The sequence below is a fragment of the Ceratotherium simum genome, chromosome 2, assembly GCF_057802395.1.
Source record: "Ceratotherium simum simum isolate JZ-2026a chromosome 2, ASM5780239v1, whole genome shotgun sequence".
NCBI lineage: Eukaryota > Metazoa > Chordata > Mammalia > Perissodactyla > Rhinocerotidae > Ceratotherium > Ceratotherium simum.
This window is the reverse complement of record NC_141901.1, coordinates 84168810-84196582: the sequence shown is the minus strand read 5'-3', so window position 1 is coordinate 84196582 and position 27773 is coordinate 84168810. Positions and strand designations below refer to the sequence as shown.

Sequence of the window (27773 nt, the reverse complement as noted above, 5' to 3'; positions counted from 1 at the left end):
TCCTTTCAGACAAGAAGTCACGGGTCTCATCGGAACCTTCCGTCTCCAAACTGTCACTGCTGGATAAATCAGACAGAGCAGCTCCCACTCCATTTAAGCCCCCTCCAACTCTTGAAAACACGTAAGTGACTTCCCGCCATCCAGTGTTTCCTAGCAGTGTGTGAAGAAAATTGCCTGTTTTCCTTTTTTTTTTTTTTAATTTTTTGTTTATTGCAGTAACATTGGTTTATAACATTGTAAAAATTTCAGGTGTACATCATTATACTTCTATTTCTGCATAGATTACATCATGTCCTTTCTTTGAAAAAGAGTTTAGGAGTGAAATTGCTGCTAATGATCATACTTATCTCTTTCATGTGTTTTGTTTTTTAATGAAAATTTCAAACACAGGGAACTCCAGAGAATAAATGAACTCTAGTGTAATCTTATACAGTTCTATCAGATTTTTAAAGTGGTTAGCTTTATTTAATTAGAATAGTTTTTTTTTTCCTGAAAAACAAAAGCATTACAGATAATGTTGAAGATCTGTGAATCTCTCCAACATTCTCTTCTCTTCCTTTCCTTCCCAGAGGGACGTACTATCTAGACTTTGGTATAAATTATTGTCATGCTTGCTTTTATGCTTTTACTGTATGAATGTATGTATCTAAGTATGATCTCTAGTATTGCTTTGTGTGTTAACAGTTTATATAAATGATTTACTAAGTGTCTCATTCTCAACTTGCTTTTTTTCACTCAAGATTAGTTTTTTGAGCTTTATCCGTGATGATACAAATAGGTCTAGTTCAGTCACTTCAATGTTATTTAGTATTTCATTGTGTGAATATGCCAAAATTTGTACATCCAATCTTCTAATGTCATCATAAACAATGTTGTTGTAATATACTTGCTCTCCAAAATGACACATGCCCATCAGGACAATGTGAATATTCTTGACTCTCCATATCCCGGACAACTGTCGGTATAGCTGAGCTTTCGCTTGATGTGAAATGATATCCCATTATTTTTAATTTACCGTACCTTGTTACTAGAATGATTTTTGCATATGTTAGTAGCCCATTTGAGTTACCTCATCTGTGAATTTCTTCTTCACATACTTTGACTACTTTTCTATTAGGTAGTTCATGGTTTCCTTATTTCTTTACAGTAACTCTTTAAATGTGTTGGATAATATTTGTAAAATATGCAGGTTTTTAAATTGTTGTATCTTTTATTGTAAGAAAATTTTAAGTTTTAATATAGTCAAATTTATCTTTCTTTCCTTTATAGATTGTACTTTTAGCATCTTATTTAGAAATCTTCCCCAATGTGAAGGTCATAAAGACATTCTCCGGTATTTCCTTCTAAAACTTTTCACATTTAGTGCTTCACACCAACTAGAATTTACTTTTGAGGATGTTATGAGATTATGAGGATGATATGATTTAATTTTTCAAAAAAAATTTTCTATAGAGCTGTCCACTTGCCCGCAAGGCTGAGTAGTCAGTTGTGCTAACTTTGTATTTGGTGCAATCCTTCCCTATTTCACTTCTTTCTTTATCTCATGTTAGTTTCTCTGGAATGGCACCCTGCAATAACGCCTCTGCCTGTTGACAGCCTCAAGTTGTGTTTCCTCTGGAACCCAGGATGTGAAAGTTGGTCAGTCTCTCAGGGCTCTTTACCTACCTTAGTGCCACTATCATTTTCTCCTAATTATTATGATTTTATATAAGTCTAACCTTGCTATTCTTCAAAACTATCCTGGCTATCCTTCACGCCTCGTAATATCACGTGAACTTTTGGATCCTCTTGGTACATTCAATGGAAAGAATGTTCTTGGGCATTTGACTCAGCTTTCACTGAATTTAAAGATACATATTGGAGGAACCGACATAATTTTCAAGAAGGCTCTTCTCATCCAAGAACATTGTGTAGCTCTCTATTTATTTAGGTCATCTTTCATGTTCATCGTAAAATTCCCATATAATTATCTCTTCAGAAGTTGTTCAGGTCTTTTAAAAAATTTACTCCTAGGTACATGATTTTATTTTCTGCTTTTGATTTTTTTATTTAATTTTTTATTGAGGTAATAGTGGTTTATCACATTCTATAAATTTAGGGTGCACATCATTATATTTCAACTTCTATTTAGACTACTTTTGAGAATGAGGTTATGAAAAAAGTCCACTATATTTTCCAACTGGGTAATTACCCGTGTATGGGATCCCTGGATTTACTATCTTTGTTGCTAAAGAAAATTTTAGTGGAGGTCTATCTATGTCATTGTATGCCTGAGAATGTCATTACATAATTCTGCTCTCTTTCTTTAAGGACATTATTTCTGTGATAAATTCTGGGTTGAGACTATTTTTCCCTCAACAATTTGAATATATTTCTCTATTGTGCTCAGAATCTATAGTTGCTAACAATAATTCTGTTTACATTCTGATTGTTATTCTTTTGGAGGTCATTTGCGAGAATTTTTTTATTGAACCCAGATGTTATTATGCAGATGATGCAGACAATGATGTATCCAGGTCTGGATTTATTTTTAATAATCTTGCTTAGTACCTAAAGTTCTCTTTTGCTCTATGTTCCATTCTGAAAAAAAATTTTCAGCCATTACTTTTTCAAATATAACTATTTCACTATCCTCTTTATTTTTTTTTTCCGAAGTGTCTACTAGATGCGTGTTGAAATGGCACATTCTTTCCTCTGTGTCTCTTAAAAAAAAGACAAAACCTTTATTATTGTATAATACACATGGAAAAGCACACACATATGCTGTGCACAGCTCAATGAATCATCATCAAGTAAACTCACTCATAAACCACCAGTCAGCCATTTTACTCACTTTCAATCCCTACCCTGTCTTCATCCCCCAAAGTAACAACTATTCTGACTTCTAACACCATGAATGACTTTTGCCTGTTTTGAACTTTATAGTGTCACATGTTATGTATTCTTTGATGATCTGGCTTGTTTTTCTTAATGATATAATTGAGAAATTGATCTGGTTGCATGTAGCTATTCGTTTTCATTGTTGTATAGTATTCTGCTGTTTGACTATACCTTAAGTTGTTCTACTGTTGATGGATACTTGGGTTATTTCCAGTGTTGGGATATTAAAATAGTGCTGCTATAAAGATTCTTATATGTGTCTTTTGGTATACATGTGCTCATCTTGGTTGGAGTGGAATTTCTGGGAGTGGAATTGCTGAGTCACAGAGTATATGCATACTTAACACTTGCAAGCACCAAAGTAATGCACGAAAATTCCTAATTCTTCAAGTCCTTTTCAACAATTGATATTGCTAGTCTTTAATTCTATCAACTCTTGATCTCTTATTGTTGTTTTAATTCACTTTCCCTGATTACTAATGAGGTTGAGCATATTCTCATATTTATTGGCCATTTGTAAAGTGTCTTAAAAGTTCTTCCCCATTTTTCCAGTAAGTTGTTTTTCCTTTTTTTTAGTTGATTTACAGTTGTATTATGCACAGACACACATACTCACAGACATATTCTAAATATGTGTATTTGATGATTAGTTGAGTGGGTTGCAAATATATTTTCCCTCACATAATGTGCTTTTTCTCTACCTGTACCTTTTGATGGATGGAAGTTCTTAATTTGAATGTAGTGTAATTTTTATCAAACTTTTCTGTAATATTTAGTGCTTTATGTGTTCTTAGGCATCGTCCCTGATCTTACAGTACGCAAACTATAACCATAGCAAACTCACAAGAGTGCCAAGGCATATTTTAACATTTTTGAGAGAATTATAGTGACAACTGTCAGATACTGCTTGAGCAACTACCTAGAGGTGGTTCCGACTTTCAACATTAGATTGCTTATGTTTTTTTCAGCGATGTCATATTTTTGCAAAATAGGATTTTCTACATTAAAGATCATGTCATCTGTGAACAGAAATCACTTCTTTCTTTCTTTCTGATTTGAATGCTTTTTATTGTTATTTTTCTTGCCTAATTGATCTGGTTAGGACTTCTAGTACTATGTTGAATAGAAGTGGCAAGAGTGGACAATCTTGCCTTATTCTTGATCGTAGAGGAAAAGCTGTGAGATTTTATATATGAACTTATTACATTGAGGTAATTTTCTTTTATTCCCAGTTTGTTGAGAATTTTTATCACAAAGTGATGTTGAATTTTGTCAAATTCTTTTTCTGCATCTATCAAGATGATTATGTGATTTTTATCCTTCATTCCATTAGTATGGTGTATCACATTTACTGATTTGTTGAACTATCCTTGCATCCCAGGGATAAGTCACACTTGGTCATAGGGTATGATCTTTTTAATATGTTGTTGAATTCAGTTTGATTTTGTTTAGCATCCTTTCACTCAACTTCAAGAAGTCCCTTGATAGTTTCTTCTAATTCAGGTCTAGTTGTGATGAACTCCTTCAGCTTTTGTTTATCTGGGAAAGTCTTTATCTCTCCTTCATTTTTGAAGGATGGTTTTTCCAGATATAATATTCTTGGTTGGCATTTTTTTCTTTTAGTACTTGGAATATATAATCCCACTCTCTTCTTGCCTGAAAGGTTTCTGCTAGGAAATCTGCTGGTTGTCTTATGGGGATTCTCTTGTATGTGATGAGTCATTTTTCACTTTCTGCTTTAAAATTCTCTTTTTTGTCTTTGAGTTTTGATAATTAGATAATAATGTGTCTTTGTGTGGACTTCTTTAGATTTATCCTATATAAATTCTATTGGGCTCTTTGAATCTGGATGCCTATTTCCCTCCCTGTATTTGGGAAGTTTTAGGACATTATTTCTTTAGATAAGCTTGTTGCCCAACTGCTCTCTGTTCCTGGGACTCTCATAATGAGTATATTGAGTCATATGATGATGTCCTATAAGTCCCTCAGGTTTTCTTGCCTCTTGTTCATTCTTTTCTCTTTTTGTTCCTCTGGGTGATTTCAAGTGAGCCATCTTTGAGTTCACTTAATCTTCTGCTTAATCAAATCTGCTGTTGAACTCTGTAGTGCATTTTTCAGGTCAGTTATTGTATTCTTCAGCTTCAAAATTTCTGTGTTTTTAAAAAAATATATTTTCTGTTTGTGGAAATTCTTATTTTGTTCATGCATCATTTTCCTGAGATCATTGAGCATCTTTATGATGGTTATTTTGAATTTTTTTATGAGGTAATTCATATACCTTGTTGGTTTCTGGGGATTTATTTTGGTCCTTTGATTGGACCATGTTTTTTTGTTTCTTCATGTTCCTTTTAGCTTTGTTTTAGTATTGTTACATTTGAAGAAACAACCAGTTCTTGCAGTCTATGTGGACTGGCTTTGTACAGGGAAAGACCTTTACTAATTAGCCCTGCTTTAGAATCTGGGAGCCTCTCAAATCTTTTCTGTGTATGCATTTTCTCTAGACTTGTGAATATAAATTCCTAATTGCAGAAATTTGCCAATTTCTTTTTTTCAGAAGCTCGTTTTATCTTCTTCCTTCTGGTGTCTGTCTGCTATACCACAGATTCTCTGGAGCAGTAGCACATGCCCAGCATTTTTTTTTGTTCTTGAGGCCTTCAGGTATCTATAACATTCTAGGTCTCATCAGTGCCATGGGTAGGTAAATAGCAAAAGTGTAGGTGCCATAAATTTTCCTATTGGCTTTGATGTGGCTGGTTTTGTGCTTGCCTGTAGCACAGGACTCTCTTAATTGGTTTCTGGATTTTTCACAAAGGGAATTGGTCCATATATTGTTGAGCCCTTGTTTCTGTGGGGTGAAGGAGGGTGTGGATCTTCCTATTCCACCATTTTGCTCACTATTATCTTTCTTTCTTTTTTATTTTAGTTTGTTTATATTTTGCTGAGGATTTTTGCATCTATATTTATGAGTGAGATTAGTCCATAATTTTCCTTTTTTATAAATGTGTTGTGTGTGTTATGTGTTGGTATCAAAATTATTCTCTGGAAGAGTTTGTTTAAGAGTATATTGTTTATTCCTCAAAGTTTGGTCAAATTCAGCTGTTAGACTCTTTTATCCTTGAGTTCTATTCATTGGAAGTCTTAAATGATGTATTTTGTTTTTTTAAAATATTTATGAAATTATTCAACTTTTCTATTTATTTTTGTGTCAGTTTTGATAAGTTTTGTTTTTCTCAGAATTTACTCATTTCATCTATTTTCAAATTTATTGTTTTAAAATTGTTCAGATTAAACAATATTTTTATTGTTTGTAGCATATGTACTGATGTTCTTTTCTATGTTCTTGATTTTGGTATATTATTTACCCCTCCTTCTTTATTTTTTCTTTATTAGTGTCAGTAATGTTTACCAATTTTATTAATCCTTTTGAAAAATTAATTGGTTTTGTTGATCTTCCCTTTGTATACTAGTTTTTGTTCCATTAATTTTTGCTTTTACTGTTATTACTTAATTTCTTCTACTTCCTTTGGGTTTAATTAGCATTTTTTCCTAAATTTTTGAAGTTGAAGCTTATATCATTCAGATTCAGCCTTTCTTCTTTTCTAATACATGTGTTTAGGGATGTACATTTTTTTTTTGTTTTTGTGAGGAAGATCAGCCCTGAGCTAACATCTATGCCAATCCTTCTCTTTTTGCTGAGTAAGACTGGCCCTGAGCTAACATCTGTTCTGATCTTCCTGCACTTTATGTGGGAATCTGCCACAGCATGGCCTGACAAGTGGTGCATTGGTGTGCGCCCGGGATCTGAACCTGGGCTGCCAGCAGCAGAGCGCATGCACTTAACCACTTCCCCACAGGGCTGGCCCCAGGACATACACTTTTATAGCCTGTTTTAGCTTCATTCTAAAAGTTTTGACAATAACATTTTATGATCATTTAATTTGATTTCCTAAATTTCATTAAGATTTCTTATTTGATCAATGGATTGTTTAGAAGTATATTTCTTTATTTTCTAATGAATGGGAGGATCTATTATCATCTTTTTTCTAACTTCTAGTTTGTATTCTTGTTCAAAATTATAGTACTTTGAAATGTTTTGAGACTTGCTTGCTTTTTGAGGTTTGTGGGATTACTTCAATATCTGCCCTATTCTTTCTTTCTTTTACTATTAGACTCCAATTTCACAAGTGTTAGCCAATTTTACTCTACCTTCTAGTTTCTTTTGTCCTTTCCTCTTCTTCATCCTCTTTTTGTCTCATTGCTTCAGTTTGAAGTATTTTCTTCTTGCTAATTCTTCCTTCAAGTTTTTAACCTGCAGTTAAATGTATCTTTCAATTTTTAACTTCAGATGCTTATATATTTTAAGTCCAGAATTTCTTTTTATCCTTTTTATTTTTTTTCATTTTACTGCCAGCCATTCAATCTTATCTTTTAATTATTTGAACATAGCAAGCATAGTTATTTAAAAATCTCTGTGGGTAACTCCATTATCAGTATGGGTTTGTTTCTATTTTCTGTTTTTTCTCTTGATTTTCTATCATATGCTGTATGCTCCCCTGTGTTTATGATGAGTGTGAGGCATTGAATATAAAAGAAATATAGAGATAATTTGAAGCTGGAAAATGTTTTATTCATCTAGACAAGATTTATTTTGCATCTGCCATGCAACTAGGTGCACTAGCAATCCTCTCAACCCAATCCTACACTGAAATTACTAGAAGATGGAATTAAGTCTACTTCCAATCCACTCTTGTTTCTTCCCTTTAGCTCTTCAGAATCCTAACCAATAGCCTGGGGGGAGGCTTTCCAAGGCAGCTTCCTTGATGCACTATATTCCCCAAGCTCTATGAGTCTAGCAACAGCTTGCTTAACTTCTCAGCATCTCAGGTACCTCTTCTAAAGTTAACAGATGCACCTCAGGGAAATGTGCTCCTAAATGCCAGGCTTACCTCTCTGTTGTCACTTCTTTTCTAAATCTTACCCACTAACATAATTATTTATTGCTTTGCTAGCTCTCCAATGCTTTCAAATATATATATTTTACAGTTTATCCTGCATTTCTAATTTTTCTCATTGAAAGAATTGGCACAATGGCTAATAATCTATTCTGCCACTGTAGGACCTCCATATCTGTTAACTCCTTTCATATTTCAATTTCTTTCTTTGTGAGCTGTTTTCTGTACAAATTCCTCATTTCTGTCTTCTAATTCATGAGTTGGCAAACTATGGCCTCTGTGCCTGCTGCCTTTTTTTGTAAAAAACGTTTTATTGGAACACAGTCATGCCCATTTGTTTACATATTGTCTATAGCTGCTTTTGCATTATATTGGCAAAGTTTACTAATTGTGACACAGACCATATGGCCCACAAAGTCTAAAATGTTTACTATCCATCATTAAGAAAAAGTTTGCTGATCCTTATTCTAATTTATTAATTTTCTTTATTTTTTATCCATTCTGTACTTTATTTTGTCTACTGACTTAAAAAATTTAATATATTTTTCATTTCTAAATTATCTACTTTTTTATATGTACTTATTTTTGTTCCATTTCTATATGTGGGGTTTTTTTTTCCTTATAATCCAAATGACATGTTTTAATTGGGTCAGAGAAAAAAGTAACTCACTGGAACTAAAAGCAGACATCTGTGCTTTAAACCACTATGATATACTAGCCTCTCAACCTGTTATTGTTTTTCCAATAGATACAGAACAATGGCAGTGACAACCAGCTTGACATGGAAAGAGGAAAGGAGTCTGCAAAACCTGCTTGGAAACGTTTCCCTGGGACTTCTTTATAAGTCTAGTGTCCATGGAAATAGCACTGAAAAGATGCTTGATAAGTGTGTTCATCAGGGACCCACTATAACAGTGATTTACTTTCATAACTATATTGTTGGGGCCTTCATGCTTGGGCATTTTCCTGTCATGCACCAAGATTTTAGAAAGCCAAGTGCTTCCTTCTATTTTTCCTTTCAAAAGAATGAATCAACTAAAATGACAATTGCATTTTTAAGTACAGCACTGAAAATTACTGATGAACGACTGACATTTTATTCCTCTGATGATGCGATTTTCTGTGTAATTCCAAGCAAGTCCATACTTTCTATACATACTTTGTTAAGGAAAAAATTAGAATTAAATTTATCCTCTCGCTTGATGTATTCGGGATGGGAAGTTTTTCGAGTTGAAGGTATGTTAAATTAGATAATCCTACATTCTGTTCTAGTCTTTGTGTTTGGTAGGTCATAATTGATCTACAAGAACAGGGAAAAATGAGACGAAAAATCGAATTTCATGCCATCAAATTTCTCTTTCATAAACTCCAAAATGAAACCTCGGAGGCATAAGGATTATGAGGTTATTACTCGGAAAGTATAGGCAGCTTTGAGCAAAGTAAGTTGAGAAGTATAAGTGGAGAGACAGAGATAGAGATGGAGATGGAGAGAGAAAGGAAGACGGAGCGAGGCCTCACTGTCACAGCAGGTCTGTTTTGACACAAGACCCCTTTTGCGTCAGCCCTAGGACCTCTAGACCTAGCTATGTGAGAGTTTCCAGAGCGAGTTAATGTGCAGGGAAAATAATTTTCTCTCATCTTCTTCTCATTACGCTGCCAAACCTAACTCCTAACTGAACAGCTTAGCCCTGGGTTATGCAACCAGACTCAATGCCCTATTTACAAGCTAGACTTGGCTTCATTTAACCAAATAAGTTTAAAAAATTATTATGTTGTATTTATTTCCTATAGGAATTAAGGATGATGCAGGCTACATACGCAAGATAACGAGAGCCACACAGTAAGTTAGGTTCTTGGACTACTTATTACTCATTTCATTTAGACCAATTGTATAAATGGCGCTGACAATGAAATAGTAAGGTAAAAATCGTATCACTTGGAGTGATAAAAATGAATTATAATGTTATTGACATAATATGTTCAAGACAATTTAGAACAACAGCAAAAACAAAACCACCACTAAGTGTGAAAATTTTAAAATCCACCTGATGACCGTTTGACTTCATGTTTCCCTTTGGACCATTTAGATTCAAAGTTGTCCAGACAGAGTCTAGATGACTATTTTAGATAATTCCTCTGAATCCTTTCCTTGAGAATAAAGTTTTTGGGAACTTCAGTAAATTTTAAAAACAAAGCGCCTCTTTCCCAATTTTTAGGTAAATACGTTGCCTATATTTTATTTTTATTTCTTCTTAATATAATATTATTATGGAAAATAGTAATTCTTCTTCAGTGTTGTTGATATTTTCACTAGATTTGTGTTGTCTAAGGCGAATAGTTTAACAACGATTTGGTTGCTGGTTAATGTTTAACTTTAGCCAGCTGTAGACAAATGCATTTTCTTCAAGCCCAAAATGCATAACCTTAGACCATTTCAAATCACTTGATAGAAGATGTTAATGTCAAAATAATAAGTAAATAATTAAAACATACCTTTAAAAGGGAAGAAAAGAAGTTCCAGGATAACGGAGCTAGTCTTTATGGAAGTTTGGCTGTTGCATTTAACTATTGCATTTTAACAGGCACAGAAATGGGCTGCTAGCAGAGCTCAGAGCCTACAAACCCTGTGCAGACTTGGTTTCAGAAATTCGTATTCTCTTGCTGGGTCCAGTTGGGTCTGGAAAGTCCAGTTTTTTCAATTCAGTGAAGTCTGTTTTCCAAGGCCACGTGACTCGCCAAGCCACAGTGGGGTCTGATGGCACCAGCATTACTGAACTGGTAAGTTATTTCAGGATTTCCTGAGGATTTTGTTTATAGATTACAATTATTAGTGTTAAGTTTTTCGCCATTTTCTCTTAGAACAGTAACCTCCTCCTAACCTACAAACGATTAAATGCCAAATCAAACACAAAACAGGAGCAAAAGCAGAATCAGAATTGCCTTCCTTGAGTTATATTATACAGTGAGGCTTTCCATTTTTTTTTTTTTTTTGTGAGGAAGATCAGCCCTGAGCTAACATCCATGCCAATCCTCCTCTTTTTGCTGAGGAAGACTGGCTCTGAGCTAACATCTATTGCCAATCCTCCTCCTTTTTTCTTTTTCCCCTTTTTCTCCCCAAAGCCCCAGTAGATAGTTGTATGTCATAGTTGCACATCCTTCTAGTTGCTGTATGTGGGATGCCGCCTCAGCATGGCCGGACAAGCGGTGTGTTGGTGCGCGCCCAGGATCCGAACCCGGGCGGCCAGTAGCGGAGCGCGTGCACTTAACCGGTAAGCCACGGGGCCAGCCCCCGAGGCTTTCCATTTTTATGGATGCAAGAAGTAGTTTTATGAAGAATGCTTTTTGGCATCTGTAAAAAACAGCAACAAACTTTTAAAAACTTTGTGGAAATCTAAGTCCATTATATTTGATGTATATTTTTATTCGTTCCCCACATGGTTCTACCTGGATTGAAATGATTTTGTCTTTTTTATAATAAAATAATGAGATTTATGTAATACAATAATTTTCCATTATATAAGACCATTCTATAAGAAATGATAATGAAAACCAAAATAGCGATTCACTTTGGTGGGTCAACTTTCAAAGAGCAAATCTATCAATACTCCTACAAACCGTATCTTATTTGTAAACAAATATATTTAAGAAAATAAGTACTAACATTCTTTTTTAAACTGTTACTCTAAAGATCTACAAATTACAGTGCAACATTTATCTGGAAACTCTCTTCCATTCTATGCTTGTCAATGTTATCATACAATTAAACAAAAAAAATAAAGAAAATGAATATAAAATTTCATAATCAAGCTGGGTTTTTCTATGATTGCTACAACCTAATATTGTTATCTTCTGGTGGGGAACACGTTGTACATTGTCAGTGCAAAATTTAGCATAAGACAGTGATGGCTCATTTTAGTTTTGTCTCACATTTAATAACTGAAAGAATTTTCTAGAACTTTCAAGTATCACATCTTGCTTTTTGATGTTGGCCATTCTATCTACCAGATTCTATCCACCTGAGTGGCTTTATTTTGATATATCAGCCTAGTCTCAGAAGCCAAGGCAAGATACTGCAACAGCAATTCAATACACTAAGCATTGATTAAAATGTTTCTGCTTGCTAAATATTATGTTGGCAATAGAGACCTAAATACAAATAATACTTGGTCCCTTTGCTCAGAGATCTCAGAGACCAATGTAGGCAATAAACATATAAGTACTATTCAGTGTGATAGATGCTATAATAGAGGTACTTATCAGGACAAAATTCCTCTCCCTTCCTTTTATGTTGAAAACTCCAAAGCATTGTTTTAAGAGAAGATGTAGATCCTGAACTCCACATGAAATGCAAATACCATATAAACTGAAGGAATATAGAACAGAATATTTGTGAGGGAAACAGAATATTCTATTGCTCAGAGACCCTTCTCTTTGAAGAATTGAAATTGTAAAGGAAATGAATGGTTAATGAAATTATGAATGTGCGTATTGATCTTGAAATTTTGCAATATAATTAAGCATGTAACTCCAATGCTTTGTGTAATTCCTTTCATGTTGAGGCACCAGTTATTCCCATTCACTTAGGTCAAAATCTCCAATGGGATTACTCCTAAGCATTTCATGGACCAATGGGAGCTTTTGACTCCATCACAGATTACAATAGGTCATAGAATGGTTGTCCACTTCCTGGTTTGGAATGGCAGAATTGTGATTAAAGGGTTGTCTGGTGTCTCTGAGAGACCCTTTTCTTTGTGATTCTTCCCAAATCTTTCCTCGTGCCTATGTTGAAAATGTATTTGACCAATAAATAAAAATTTTTCAGAGTTCTCCTGATCAAAAAATATTCTTGGGATCAGATTGAGTGCATTTATCTAGGAAAGAAGGTTTGTTAAAGTAGTGCTTCTCAAAGTGAGGTTTGTGGACCCCTGGGACCCTTTTAGGGGATCTGTGAGTTAAGAATTATTTTTATAGTAATACTAAGATGCTTTTTGCCTTTTCTAGTGTTTTGACATTTGAACTGATCATACAAACATAGTTTTACCTGTTGGCACCTTAGCACAAATCAAGCAATGTCACCAAACACTGCTAGTAGTCACTATATTCCTCCCTACCCCTGAGCTTGCAGTAAAAACTAATAAACAAAATGCGTTTCACTTAAGAATGTCCTTAATGAATCAGTAACAATTGTTGATTTTATTTAAACTCAAATTTTGCATACACATCATTTTAATATTTTGTGTGATGAAACGGGAAGTGCATATAAAGTGCTTCTAATGCATATCAAAGTATGGTGGTGACTGTCAAGCAAAGACGTTGGTGCGATTGAGTTGTGAGCTGTACTTTCCTCACGTAACATCATTTTTAATTGAAAAGACAGCCGACACGCTTGCTTATTTATATTTGGATATTTGGTAGACATTTTTTGGAAAACGCATAAAGTGAGCCTATCACTCCAAGAAAAACAACCAACAGTGTTTGTTGCCAATGATAGAATATGAGCTTTTAAAAAAAATCAGAGTTTTGGGAAACTTGTATCCACCACTGTGAGCTTGGTAACTTCCCAATACTTAAAGACTTATCTGATGAGATGAATGGTGGTATTAACAAATATGATATTTTAATATTGTACAATGAAATGTGCCAATATCTGGAAGATTCAGATAAGCCAGTGGACGAATATTTTCAAATGACCAATGCATCGGTCATTACAAAATCACGCGTGGATAAAAGATATACACGAAGTGTAAGACAGATCAATGAATTTAATGTAAGAGGATAAGAATGTCACAGTTTCACATTGCAACTAACCTTTGAGAAATGATCACTTGTTGAGCTTTGATGTATTACTGACAAGGAATATCCACAATTCTCTGAAAGCTGTTAAATTAAATACTCCCTCCATTTTCTACATATGTGTGAGGGCAGATTTTCTTCATATACTTCAATCAAAACAACATATCACAACAGATTGACTACAGAGGCAGATATGAGAATCCAGCTCCAGGCATTAGAGAGAATTGCAAAAAGTAAATCAATCCCACTTTTTTAAAATATTTTTTTTGTAAAATACTTTTTTTTTTTTATAATGATGTTATTTAGGTTAACATGTAACAGGTCCATAATTGTATTTTTAAATGATTTAAGAAATATTTAAAATTTTTTCAATTTTAATTTCTAATATGTTAAATATCAATAGAAATAACCCACATAAATAAAATATCTTTGGGATCCTCAATAATTTTTAAGAGTCGAAGGTAACCTGGAGACCAAAATTTTTGAGGACCAGAGTGTTAAAATATTAACCAGTTTCTGTTGCTTCCTATTGTCATGTCTTGAATGCTAGTTGAAGAATGAACTTTTACCCTTAATATGTTTTGTTTTACAGTACAGGATATATTCTCTTAAAGATGGAAAAGATGGCAACTCTCTGCCATTTGTGTTGTGTGATTCCATGGGGCTGGATGAGGAAGAGGGGGTAGGATTGTGCATGGATGACATCCCCTACATCTTAAAAGGCTGCGTACCAGACAGATACCAGGTAAGAATTCTCCAATCTCCAAAACATTTCACATCATTTTCATCAATGCTTTTTGTTGAACTTTTACCCAATAAAGCTGTTTCAACTGTCATAAGGTTGTTTCAACATTGACCAACACTACTCTGCTTTAAATGAGTAAGTGTTCATGTAAGGAAAGTGCAGTAAGCGCTCTTCTGTTCTGTAGCACTAAGAAATATAGCCAAAAGGCAGGATTCTACTCATACAGTTTCCTGGAAAAGGTCAGGAGGAGATTGTGCTTATATCCCTCTTTACAATGATGTGAAATAACAGGAAAGTAGTAGTTTAATCTCTTGCACTTTTTTGATCACTTAGACAAAATATTTGAACAATTAACCACTTTTCGTTGGTGTGTGATGTTATACTGTAAGTGCTTAGGCTTGACTACTTAAACACTACTTAAACATCTAGATCCAAAGGTTGTCTCTGTCACTAATTAGACGTGTACCCATAAGCAAGTTACATACTTATCTATGTAAGTCTTAGTTTTTTCATGTGTGAAATGTAGGTAATAATAATGCCCATCTCATAGAGTGACTGAGAAGATTAAATGAGATGATGTACTCTAAATTCCCAAAATTTAACCATTATTATCACTTTTCTTTTAGGGATTAGGTGTAAGACGATCAGCCTCAGTTTCAAAACAGTGACTTCCTTTGCCCCTCAATTGATCAATGAATTTAATGTAAGAGAATTGGAAACCTTAACTATGTACTCATTTCTTCGGAAACCATTTATTAAAAACCCAATTTGTGCCATATACTACGCTAGTTACTGGAAACATACAGTTGAATAAGAACATGATTCTTACCCTCATGGAGCTCACAATCTAAGGAGACAAAGATATAGGGAGAAGGAACAGAGCAGAGAGATGGGAGAAGTCTTGAGCACACCAACACCTTCCTTTTTCACAGCAGAGTGTCGATCAGCCCAACACTGAAACATATAGTTTAAAAATAATGAATCCAGCCTTTTACTATGTTTTGTAATGTATTTTCGTAATCCTAGAAAGATTATTGTCTTGTGGGAAGGAGATATTAACATGAAATTTGGTATTTCTTCTGTTTCACTCTAGTTTCTTCTTCTGTAAAATTAAAAGAAATCATAGTATTTTAGTTTAAATGGAATTTTCAATATATTTTTCTCTCTCCTTTTCTCTCCATCCATTAGTCCATTTAAGTAGGCAAATGCTTAGAGAGGTATCTTAAATGGTGTGTAACAAATGTTAACGGTAGGTTTTTCTTGAGATTGGGATTTGAAGTTAGCTTTTCAAAAAAAATTGCACTTTTCTGAAATATTTCCGTTATGGATAATGTAAATTATGGATAATTATCATTTTTACCAAAGTAATGAGGTGGTTTTTTTGTAAAAAAGGTATAATGGGGGGCCAGCCCGGTGGCATAGTGGTTAAGTTCTCGAGCTCTGCTTTGGCAGCCCCGGGTTTGCAGGTTTGGATCCTGGGCACGGACGAACACACTGCTTATCAAGCCACGCTGTGGTGGCGTCCCATATAAAGTAGAGGAAGATGGGCACGGATGTTAGCCCAGGGCCAATCTTCCTCAGCAAAAAGAGGAGGATTGGCAACAGATGTTAGCTCGGGGCTAATCTTTCCCCACCAAAAAGAAAAAAAAGATATAATGGCATTATGCTTGCAGTGGAGAAGTATGTTAAGGAGTACTATTAACTAATCTGGGAAGGAGTAGCTAGGGGGAGGGAAAGTTTTGGGTTGGAGGTTAGTGGTGGTCACGTTTGAAGCATGAATTGTGTCTGAAAGAATTCAGCAGAAACTCTCTAAATGTTACCTTATGTCTCTATAACAGTTTAGTCCCCATAAACCAATTACACCCAGGCATCCTGCTTTCATCACCTCTCCATCACTGAAGGACAGAATTCACTGTGTGGCTTATGTCTTAGATATCAACTCTGTCAACAATCTCTCCTCTAAAATGGTGGCGAAGTTCAAACAAATTCACAAAGAAGTATTAAACTTTGGTGAGTCTCATTGTATTTATGAAAAAGTTTTTATTTTAAAGTAATTACAGATTCACAGGAAGTTGCAAGGAGAGTATGGAGAGGTCCCATGTACCCTTCATCCAATTTCCTGAGCCCTAGGTGGGTTGGTGGCACGAGCAGGCAGAGATCATCCACAGCTTGACTGAAGGAAAGGCCCTAAATCCTAGTCTTCAGTCCTTAAGAATTAGAATGGCCATAGTTTTTTGTCATGCGTGATTTTCCTGCGGTTTGATAGGGGAGTCACCTCGCCGTATTATGTGACTAGATCAAAACCGGGAAATTGACACTGTTATAATGTGTATGTATAGCTCTATGTCATTTTACCATGTTTAGATTCGTGGAAGCACTGTTGCGATCAACGTACATAACGATTTCATCACTACAGAAATCTCCCTCATGGTACCCCCTAATCCCCCACCATCTCTAATTCTTGGCCATCACTAATCTCCATTTCCATAATTTTGCCATTTTGACAATGTTATATAAATGGAGTCATACAGTACGTCACCTTTTGAGACTGACTTTTTTCACTCAGCCTAATATTCTTTGAGGTCCATCAAAGTTGTTGTGTGTATCAATTGTTCATTCCTTTTTATTATTGAGTAGTATTCCATGGTATAGATATACCACAATTTGTTTAACCATTCTCTATCAAACGACATTTTGATTACTTTTAGTTTTGGGCTCTGGAAAATAAAGCTCCTACGAACATTGGTGTACAAGTTTTTTGTGTAGACATAAGTTTTCTTTCTCCTGGGGTAATTTTCCAGCACTGTGATTGTTGGATGCTATGGTAAGTATATATTTAATTTTTAAGAAACCACCAAACTACTCTCCAGAATGACTCCACATTTTTTATTCCCACCAGCAATATATGAGAGAGCCAGTTTCTCTGCATTCTTGTTAGTATTTGGCATTATTGCTTTTTGTAAAAATGTTAACTCTTCTGATAGGTGTGCAGAGATAGCTCATCATGATCTTAATTTGCATTGCACTGATGACTAATTACATTGAACATCTTTTCATTTGCTTATTTGCTTCTGTATATCTTCTTCGATGAAATTTCTCTTCATGCCTTTGGCCTATTTTCTAATTGGACTGTTTGGTTTTTTACTATTGATTTTTAAGAGATCTATAAATTCTAGATAGGAGTCAATTTTCAGATACATGGTTTGCAAATAGTTTCTCCCAGTGCATAGCTGTCTTTTCATTATCTTAACAGAGCCTTTCACAAAACAAAATTTAAAAAGTTTTGGTGACCTCCAATTTATCAATTTTTTCTTTTAAGGATCATGCTTTTCATTTGTGTCTAAAAATTCTTCACCAAGCTTTAGGTACCCCAATTTTTTCTATGTTTTCTTCTAAAAAGTTTATAGTGTTATGTTTCACATTTAAATATATGATCCATTTTGAATTAATTTCTGTATAAAATGTGAGGTTTAGGTCAAAGTTCATTTTATTTTTGCCTATTAATATCCAATAGCTCAAGCACCATTTGTTAAAAAGACTATCATTTCTCCATTGAATTGTTCGTGCTTCATTGTCAAAAATCAGTTATCTTTACTTGTGGTGTCTATTTCTGAGTTCTCTGTTCTGTTCCATTGATCCATGAGAATAAACTCCACCAATACCACACAGTTTTTATTACTGTAGCTTATAATAATATAGTAGGCCTTAAGTTGGGTAAAATGATTCCGCCTACTTTATTCTTATTTGTCAAAATTGTTTTAGCTCTTCTAGTTTCTTTGCATTTCCGTGGGAATTTTAGAATTACCTTGTCTATTTCTACAGAAAATCTTGATGAGATATTGGTAGTAATTACATTAAACCTGTAAATCAATTTTGGGGGAATCGACATCTTTCCTATGCTGAGTCTTCCAATCCATGAATGTACTATGTCTCTCTCTTTATTTACACCTTTGATTTCTTTCATCAGTGTTCTGCAGTTTTCAGCATCCAAGCCCTATACATGTTTTATTAGATTTACACCTGAGTATTTACTTTTTTTGAATGCTTATAAATGCTATCATATTTATAATTTTGGTTTCCACATGCTTATTGCTAGTATAAAATTTACAATAGACTTTTGTATGTAGATCCTATTTCCTGTGACCTTACTGAGCTCACTTACTCGTCCTGGGAAAATTTTTCTTGATTCATAGAGATTTTCATGCCATCTCAAATAGGGACAATTTCTTCCTTTTCAATTTGTCTGCCTTTCATTTCCTTTTCTTGTTTTACTGTCCTGTCTAGGACTTCCAAGACTATGTTGAATAATAGTGACGAGAGCAGACACTCATGTCTTACTTCTGATCTAAGGCGGGAAAGTATTCAGTGTTTCCCCATTATGATGTTAGCCATGGGTTTTTTATAGTTGTACTTTATCAAGTTGAGGAAATTATTCATTATTCCTAGTTCTCTGAGAGGTTTTTCTTTTTTAATCCTGAATAGGTATTGAATTTTGTCAAATAGTCTTCTTCCATAGATTGATATGATCATGGGATTTTTTTCCTTTTTATCTTGTTGTTATGATTAATTACATTGATTGATTTTTGAATCTTGAGCCATCCTTGTCTCCTTAGAATAAAACTCATGTATTCACGGCATATATTTTTTTATATATTGCTGAATTCTATGTGATAATATTTTATTAAGAATTTTTGCATCTATATTTATGAGGGATATTGGTCTGTAGTTTTCTTTTTTTTCCCCCTACTGTCTTTGTAAAGTTTTGGTATCAGGGTAATACTGGATTCATAAAACGAGTTGGGAAGTGTTCCTTCCTCTTCCGTTTTCTGGAAGAGATTGTGTAGTATTGAGGTTAATTTCATTTTTTTTTTGTGAGGAAGATCAGCCCTGAGCTAACATCCAATGCCAATCCTCCTCTTTTTGCTGAGGAAGACTGGCCCTGGGCTAACATCTGTGCCCATCTTCCTCTACTTTATATGGGATGCCGCCACAGCATGGCTTGACAAGTGGTGCATGAGTGCGTGCCCGGGATCCGAACCTGCGAACCTATGGGCTGCTGCAGCGGAGCATGCACACTTAACTGCTACACCACCGGCAGCCCCCATGATCTTAATTTTTTTTTAAATGTTTGGTAGAATTCTCCAATGGAGCCATCTGGGCCTGGAGATTTCTTTTTCAGGAGTTTTTAAAACCAAAACTTAAATTTTATAGTAGTTATAGAGCTATTAAAATTATCTATATCATATTAGGTGAGTTGTGGTAATTTATAGTTTTTAGTTTTAGTCTGTTACACTAAGTTGTCAAATTTTTTGTGTAGAGTTGTTCACAGCATTCTTGATTATCCTTTTTATGTCTGTGGGGTCTATCGGGATATCCCCTCTGTCATTCCTGATATTGGGGATTTGGGTCTTTTCTTTCATTTTTCTTCATCAGTATTTCTAAAGGTTTGTCAATTTTATTGATATTTTCTAGGAACCATGTTTTTGTTTCATTGATATTTTAGATTGTGTGTTTTCAATTTATTTATTGATGTCTGCTATTTATGATTTCTTTCATCTCCTTGATTTGGGTATAATTTGGTCTTCTTTTTTCTAGTTTCTTGAGGTGGGAATTTAGATTATTGATTTTGGACTTTTCCTCTTGTCTATTATAAGCATTGAGCGCTACATATTTTCCTGTCAGCGCTGCTTTAGTTATGTCCCACAAATTTTGATATGTTGTGTTTTCATTATCATCCAGTTTAATGTATTTTTTATTTCCCTTGAGACTTCCTCTTTGACTCATGAATTGTTTAGAGTGTATTGTTTAGCTTTCATGTACTTGGAGTTTTTTCTGTTACCATTCTGTTATTGACTTCTAGTTTGATTCCATTGTGGTCAAAGGAGACACTCTGATTTAAATTCTTTAAAATTTTTTGAAGTTTGATTGATGGCTCAGGATGTAGTATGTCTTGGTAAATGTTCCATGAGTGCTTGAAAATAATATGTATGCTGCTGATTTTTGGTGCCATGTTCTACAAATGTCAATTAGATTAGATATTCTCGGTTTTTGGTATAAGTGATTTTTGATTATATCTTGGATATATGGGTATTATACTACAAGACTCTGTGTTTTAGCAGAGCTTTTCTGACACTGTGCTTGTGGGAGTGAAAGTACAGGTTCCCCGCTAGGCCTTGTGTGACACCTCTTGGGGGGAAGCACTTTGTTATTACTCCCCATATGGCCTTCACTGATACCACAGGGAAGTAGGAGCCTCTTTAAGGGTGGGTGAATGGTGGTTAAAGTTTCAGTTTCTCACTTGGCTTCCTCTGACACTGGTAGAGAGGAAGAGAGGTACCTCATTACTGTCGGTTGCAGTGTATATCTGGGATCCCCAAGTAGCCTTCATTGACACCATCAAGGGGGACCTAGCACAGTGCAGGTATAAAAGTCCTGGCTTCATACTTGTCCTTCTTCTATGATACCGTCCTGGAAGGGGTGGAGGTTGGAGACGGGAAGAGACACTTCCAGGAGTGGGACTGAGATTATTTCTGTGGTGTTTGGATGGGATAGTGTGGCTGTTGTGTGAAAGTTTTATGTCTTTCTAGGTTGCACCTTTTCTCATGCTTTGGCTAGAGAGAACAGACTTTCTTCTCTTCCCCTTTCCCTTCTCTTCTCTTCCTTTCTTCCCTTCCCTTTGCTACCCTTCCTCTCCCTCCCCTTCCTTCTTTCCCTTCCCTTCCCTCCCCTTCTCTTCTCTTCCCTTTCCTTTCTGCTCTGCCATTTCCTTTCCGTTCCTTTCTTTTCTTGTCACCAGCTCCAGTTGGCGTTTCCTAGTTGCGGGCGTCTCCAGCAGCCAATATGGGATATATAAAGTAAGAGGAAACCCTAGAGAACACCCCCCCCCCCACAGTGTTCCTTGGGGCCCAAGGTCCCTAGCCAGTCTGCTGCCTTCTCTCCACCTTTCAATCTTTGCATCTGATTTGTTTAGAATGTTCAGTGTTTTTAGCTGTACTTAGCAGGAAGAATAAGAAAATGTGTATCTACTCCATTTGGTCCAAAACTGGAAGTCCTCTCATTAAACTTCCAAAAACGTCTAGTGTAAAGAATTGTTTGGGCATTTATACTCTAAAGCCTCATTGTTTAGTATCAATATGAAGACAGCTTATATTAAGGTTCTGAAAAATCTGTGCTATTAATGTACTGAGCATGGTCTTAGTGGTTAAGTAAACCTAGATTTTTTAATAATCATAAATTTTGATCTCGAGAAAGTTAAGTGCACTGAACTTCAGTTTCCTCTTCTATAAAATAGGAACAATAGTTCTGCATCTAAAGATTGTAATAAACATTAGATATACTCAGTGTAAATATATAAGCATATATAAAGATTTAACAGCTCTAAAATTATGGTGGGTTTGGGATAAGACTTAGTTACAGAAGGGCCAAGATATGAAATGAGCTTTTCACGGACATATGGCTACACATCATGCTGGGTGGCAACGCTTAATGCATCTAACTGTACTGACTTAGGACCTTTAAGAAGACATTGCATTAATTTTGAAAGAGAAAAATTACATTGTAACAGAAGTTGAAAAAAATTACATGTCAGTTGAGAACTGCCCTCTACCAGAGGCCAGGTGTTAATTGGCCAACTTTGCTAGTTGTTTCTCTGGGAGTTGAAGGAAGAGAAGATTGTAAAGGCAATCATTTAGTAATAAGAATCACAAACACAAGATTTCTGTTAGGGGGAAATACTAAAAGCTCTGGTAAAAGAGTCTCAGGGATGTCCTTGACCAGATTTTGGAAATCTCAATTTTATAATATTTTTTCCTGGGGAAGCAGTTGTTAGTGAAGCAGAACTTTGATTCTGTTATCTGGTCAGTGTGATTTACTCATCTGGTCTCTGTGGTTGGAGGGAGAAGGCAAGAGGTCCTTAGTAGAACTGTGAAATCAGTATACTTTGCTTTTCTATATGTTCATATACAATCCTTCTCATTTTCTCTCTTTCTTGGGGTTCTTTTTCAGTTCCCAAGGTCCAGCAACCACATTTTTCCCCCTTGACCACTTTAAAACACAATATTTGAATGGAACAGTAGATAATTGCAACTAAGTGTGAATTTAGTTGCATTTAGAAACTATCTCTCACTTTGGGAGAAAAGATCATTTTTTCTATTAGATAAACTTCAGATTCCGTATTGAGGTTTACTGGGGATATTTCATTCTCCAAATCTTAAAATCAGCCTACAGAGAGCTGCTTTCATACATATTTAATTACCCTTGTTGACACATTGCTATTTATGACATAAAATAACTGATTTATCTACTTGTTATAGGTATAGCATATGTAGCCTTGCTTACTAAAGTGAATAATTATGATGAAGTTCTTCAAGATGACTTTTTAAACATGAATCAATCTACAACTTCTCAAAGCCAGGTAAGGAATACTGTTTGTAACCAGATATTATTGTAACAGTGTCATACTGTGTGTATGTGTGTGCTCACACTACGTACTTACATGTAATGAAGAAACGGATCAATTGCCCAGTTAATTCAAGTTTACCCACTTCAAAACAATAATTATCTGAGTTACAATTATATTTGGGAGGGAGTTTATCAAGCTATTGCTTTTTTGGTCTCTTTCTTGAATTATGTTTAAATTCAGTCAAATTTCAGATATAAGACTCATGCTTATTAAATTTGCTTTTTCACAGATAATGAATGTCAACAAAATGCTAAACATTCCTATTTCTAATATTTTGATGGTTGAAAATTATGCTTCAGAGTGCAAGCTGAACCCATTAAAGGACATTCTGATCCTCTCTATGCTGAGGCAGATGTTACGGGCTGCAGATGACTTCTTAGAGGATTTGCCTCTTGAGAAAACAGGTAATTTAGCCCCTTTCTTTCACTAGTGCTTTTTGAGAAACACTAAGTTATACTTTAGTTGGATGGCTGGTGCCCATCTGCCTGCCGTAGTTCTGACAGTCAGGTTAGCATGTGTGCTTCATTTCTACTCTTTTTTGTTTGGTTTTCAGATGAAATCTCATGAAAGTTCCAACTCTGCGTATGACATCAATTGCCTTGATTCCAACGCTTTGACCAAACCAGGATTGGCACACCCAGTTAGAGATGATCTCTGCTGACAGCCTCCTTGAGACTCTGCTTTCATTCATGTTTTGCCTTCTGTCCCTGACAGCATCTAACTGATGGTTCCTTCTAGGATCAGTCATACCTCAAGCCCAAAGGCCAACCCTAAGTAGTGGTGGTTCAAGATATGCCCTACCACAAACCACTTTCCATATTTCTGCACCATTTACAATTTAGTTTCTGTGACAGTTTTCTAAACCTCCCTAGCAAAATCAACTATTCCCTTACTTATTCTTCTATAGCATTTTATGTAAAACTCTATGTGAGTACTAATAACATTGAATAAGATTATAAAATGATATATAGATATCAGATTCTCTAGATAGATTGTGAGTTCTTTGAGAAGCAGGGTTTGGATTTTACTTATCTTTGTATTCACAGACGTTAGCACAGCACCTGGCAGGAAGCAAGCACCCCTGCCATTAAGCATCCCTCCCACCCTCCCCAGAATGATAACACGTACTTAAAATTTGTCTTCTTATAGAAAGGAAGACTGAGAGAGAATGGAATGCTGGAGAGAAGAAATGGAAATAAAGGAGAGAATGTTTCACTTATCTCTGGATGAAAATACAAATTTAAGTCAATTAAAAAGAGCTAATACTTCTTAATAACTTACACTTTATTTTGCGAGAAAATACAGTTTCTTCCTCTAATGAATCCATGCCTGATTTTCATTAATTGAATTCCAAACCATCCTAGCCATGTCTCCAAAGTAGAGTGATCAAATAGGTTACTAGTGCCAGTCAATAAGAAGCATTGTATGAAAGTTCTCCCCAATGATTCTAAAGTCCTCTGGGTAGCTGTCAAAGTTAAGACTATTAATAAAGAAAAAAGGAATCCCAGAAGATAGTTTTCAGGTTTCTTTTTTCTCTAAAGCCTTTTTAACTTTCTTCTCCAGATTTCTTAGTCTTTTTCAATGAATATGCGTTGGTTCAATAGTTATCTATATTACAACAGTTTAATTTATTTTTAATCAAAATTATTGTCTTCTTTGGGAAGTCCTGGGAATTACAAGGGCAAGAATATCTTAGGAATAGTTATGGAAAAAGGAATATTTCCTAAAGCAAAGCTGCAGGTGAAGCTGTGCTCAAATGAATGTTCAAGAGCGATGATTCAATGGAAGAGATGGACGGGATCTTTGAAAAAGATCTAGGAATAGAATGGTCATAGGTATCGAGGAAAAGAGCCAAAAGTAGACATTGAGAACAAAAGCAGAGTGACAGCCAGAATGGTTATGGTATGGATGTAGGGAGCAACAGGTCCCAAAAGTAAAGTGTGTTTATCTCCATGTAATCCAGGGAGAATACAAGCCACAACCATTGTTGCTTGGGAGAGACTAAAGGTGACTGAAGGCCCATCATTGTCCTCACCCACTACTGGGCCATAACTCATCCATCTCCAGGATGGAGCCAGCAAAAATCTGGGCAGAGGGAGGGTTTGCTAGATGCAAAGTTAGATTCAAGGTGGAGCGTCTATACTCTATTTGAAAGGGGTAGCATGGAGCACACTTATGAAGGAGATGGAGACCCTGAAAGAAAGAAGAGGAGTAATAGAGAGATCAAGAGAGAGAAACAATGAGGGGCTGTTCAGGTGAACCAACATTGTTAGAGAGCATAAGTATTGAGGCTAAATTCTCCCTTTTGTACTAAAAAGGACGGTATTAGATAAATGATGTCACAACTCCTAATCTTCTGGCTCTATACTACTTTGAGAACACTTAAATATCCAATGGAGTTAAAGGTATATTTGGAATCTAGGTTGGAAAAGATTGGTGAGAAGGGCCTCAAAAAGGGAGAAACTTTTCTTTCACTGGAGAGATGACCTTCCCTGAATTTGTGGGTTCCACTGATCTTTCTCTACCATCCTGAGAGATAGTGGGACTTAGCACTTTGTCACATTTTAGAGGCCATCCAGGATTTTTTAAACTTTACATAATTTACAACTGAGCTAGATGTACAGTCCAGCCAAAGACGTTAAAATATTTCTTAGCAAAATAGTGCTAAGGGACTTAGTGGATGAAACTTAAGTGTTGTGGGAGGTAGAATATCATCGTAAAGTGGGAGGGATGTTGTAGAGATAGATTAAGTATCAACGCTAGAGCCTTTGCAAGGTGAGTGAGTGGGTTGAGTTGTGCATTAAAAAATGACCGTTCTTCAACCTAAGTGCCCATCGGCAGATGAATGGATAAAGAAAATGTGGTGTGTATATATATGTATGTATATATATATATAATTCAGCCACAAAAAGAAGGAAATCATGACATGGAAGGACCTTGAGATCATTCTGCTAAGTGAAATAAGTCAGACAGAGAAAGACAAATACTGTATGATCTCACTTATATGTGGAATCTAAAAAAGCTGAACTCATAGAAATAAAGTAGAGTGGTGATTGCCAGGGGCTGGGGGGTAGGGGAAATAGGGAGATGTTGGTCAAAGGGTACAAATTTCCGGTTATAAGAGGAATAAGTTCTGGGGATCTAACGTGCAGCATGGTGATTATAGTTAATAACACAATACTATATACTTGAAAGTTGCTGAGAATAGATCTTAATTTTTTTCACCACACATATAAAAACAGTAATTATTTGAGGTGATGGGGGTGTTAAGTAACCTTATTGTGGTAATCATTTTGCAACGTATATGTGTATCAAATCATCATGTTGAACACCTTAAACTTACACAATGTTATATGTCAATTGTATCTTAATAAAGCTGAAAAGAAAGTTAAAAAAAAAAGTGACTGTTTCTGTTAGAAGTTTGTAGCATTGTACAAACTCACCAGCTTCCAACTTAATGAAATACCAAGAGGGGTACTTGTGGTGGATAATATGTAAGCCTATTTTCTTTAGAAAACTAACTTTAAAGATGATTATATTGCTTCTTCCTAAAAAAGGCAGGTCCATAACTAAAATGACAAAATTGATTGGGGGACCCAAGTAGGCCCCAGAATCTTCAGAGACCAGCTGATGAGTAGTCATCTTTTAGGGACAAAACTCAATCTAATGCTAAAGTAGCCACATGATGGCAAGACTGATCGAAGTCTTCATGGTGTCCCTAAAAGCTGTGGGAATTTGAAAGTCCCCAAATGCCATCCCTCATGTGATGAGTATCTGGGCCAGGTTATGGAGGAGTAGATTAAGTAGATTTGATTTTTGACATCAGTCTAAGTAAGATGGAAACTTGCATACCAGTTGCAACTCTTGCAAAATCGTACTGTGATGTTGGAGAAAATGCAAGCCACTGGGGTCAGACAGACAATAAAGGTAGGATTATAGCCAACATCCTGAGGATGCCCCCTACCTCTTTCTCCAACACAGCTCACACAAATAGATTCAAGCTGTTCCAGGCTTCAGGACAGAAAGGACAGTGTAAGCAAAACTGCAAGTAGAGATTGCAGGAATGGGGTGGGGTAGGGAAGAAGACTAACAAGCCGTGCTAAACAACGATGTGTAAATAATCACAATTCTTTTTGGTTTTTAAACAGCTGATTTCTATTGCACATTTTATGATAATCCTCATCTGATGAAAAGAAAAATGCAAGGAAATATATATTTAAGCCTCTGAGCTCATTTGTCTTCCATTTTGGTGTCGTATTGCGGAAGTATTTCGAATGTGAATGGACTACTACAATTAAACAAGCATACCAAGGTCACTATATTTATGGTGTTCTGAGTGTATGAGACCCTGTTCTGCCTGGTAGATAATCAGTGGTTCTGTTCTCAGTGTTAGATTTATAGAGAGGGGATTTCCAAATCCCCACAACTGAAGAGCTCACGGAGGAAAAAAAGTAATTTATCTGCAAGATAGGATTTCAGATATTTCAAATGGATACCACATATAGCTAGAAAACATCTTAAAATAACAATTTTGATATTTTTTTCTGTACTTTGTATATAGTTCTTCCCCCATTTCCCAGAGTCACTTACAACGTCCTCCTGAGAAGACTGTTTAAATCAGAAAGTGAAAAAATCCCTGAAGCATATTCCTACTTTTTACTTCCAGAGTAGACTCTTGGGAGTCTAGCCCCCATGAAAGAATCTGAATACTGAATTTATGGAATTGCTATGGATTAAAAAGGTAATAGAGGGAAAGCTGTCTCCTTTCCCATTTCTATAGAAATTACAAGATAGTCACCCATCCTGAGAAGGAAGAGGGAAGAGAAATTGGACAAAGCTCTGGTAGAAGTATGAGAAAGGAACAGAGTTGGAGGTACCAGGGGAAGGGTGTGGTCAGCATAGGGGGAACTATGAGTACCACTTGACAGAGTTGGGGCTAGGA

At 35.5% G+C, this 27773-nt stretch overlaps 1 protein-coding gene across 3 annotated transcripts; it reads left to right on the top strand.

Moving 5' to 3' along the window:
• The first annotated feature begins 24 nt into the window (after window positions 1-24).
• On the top strand, window positions 25-26221 carry IFI44L (interferon induced protein 44 like). Of its 3 annotated transcripts, XM_087448553.1 has the most exons (10): window positions 25-121; window positions 1551-1638; window positions 8581-9068; window positions 9624-9672; window positions 10415-10610; window positions 14218-14370; window positions 16209-16380; window positions 22683-22783; window positions 23061-23235; window positions 23385-26221. In XM_087448553.1, the coding sequence occupies exons 3-10, from the start codon at window positions 8591-8593 to the stop codon at window positions 23396-23398; spliced, it is 1338 nt and encodes a 445-aa protein (XP_087304679.1). In that variant the 5' UTR covers window positions 25-121; window positions 1551-1638; window positions 8581-8590; the 3' UTR covers window positions 23399-26221. The 3 variants fall into 3 exon arrangements, with proteins under 3 accessions (XP_087304679.1, XP_087304678.1, XP_087304680.1); XM_087448552.1 differs by lacking the exon at window positions 1551-1638; XM_087448554.1 differs by lacking the exons at window positions 25-121; window positions 1551-1638 and having other exon boundaries at window positions 8601-8718.
• The last annotated feature ends 1552 nt before the right edge of the window (window positions 26222-27773 follow it).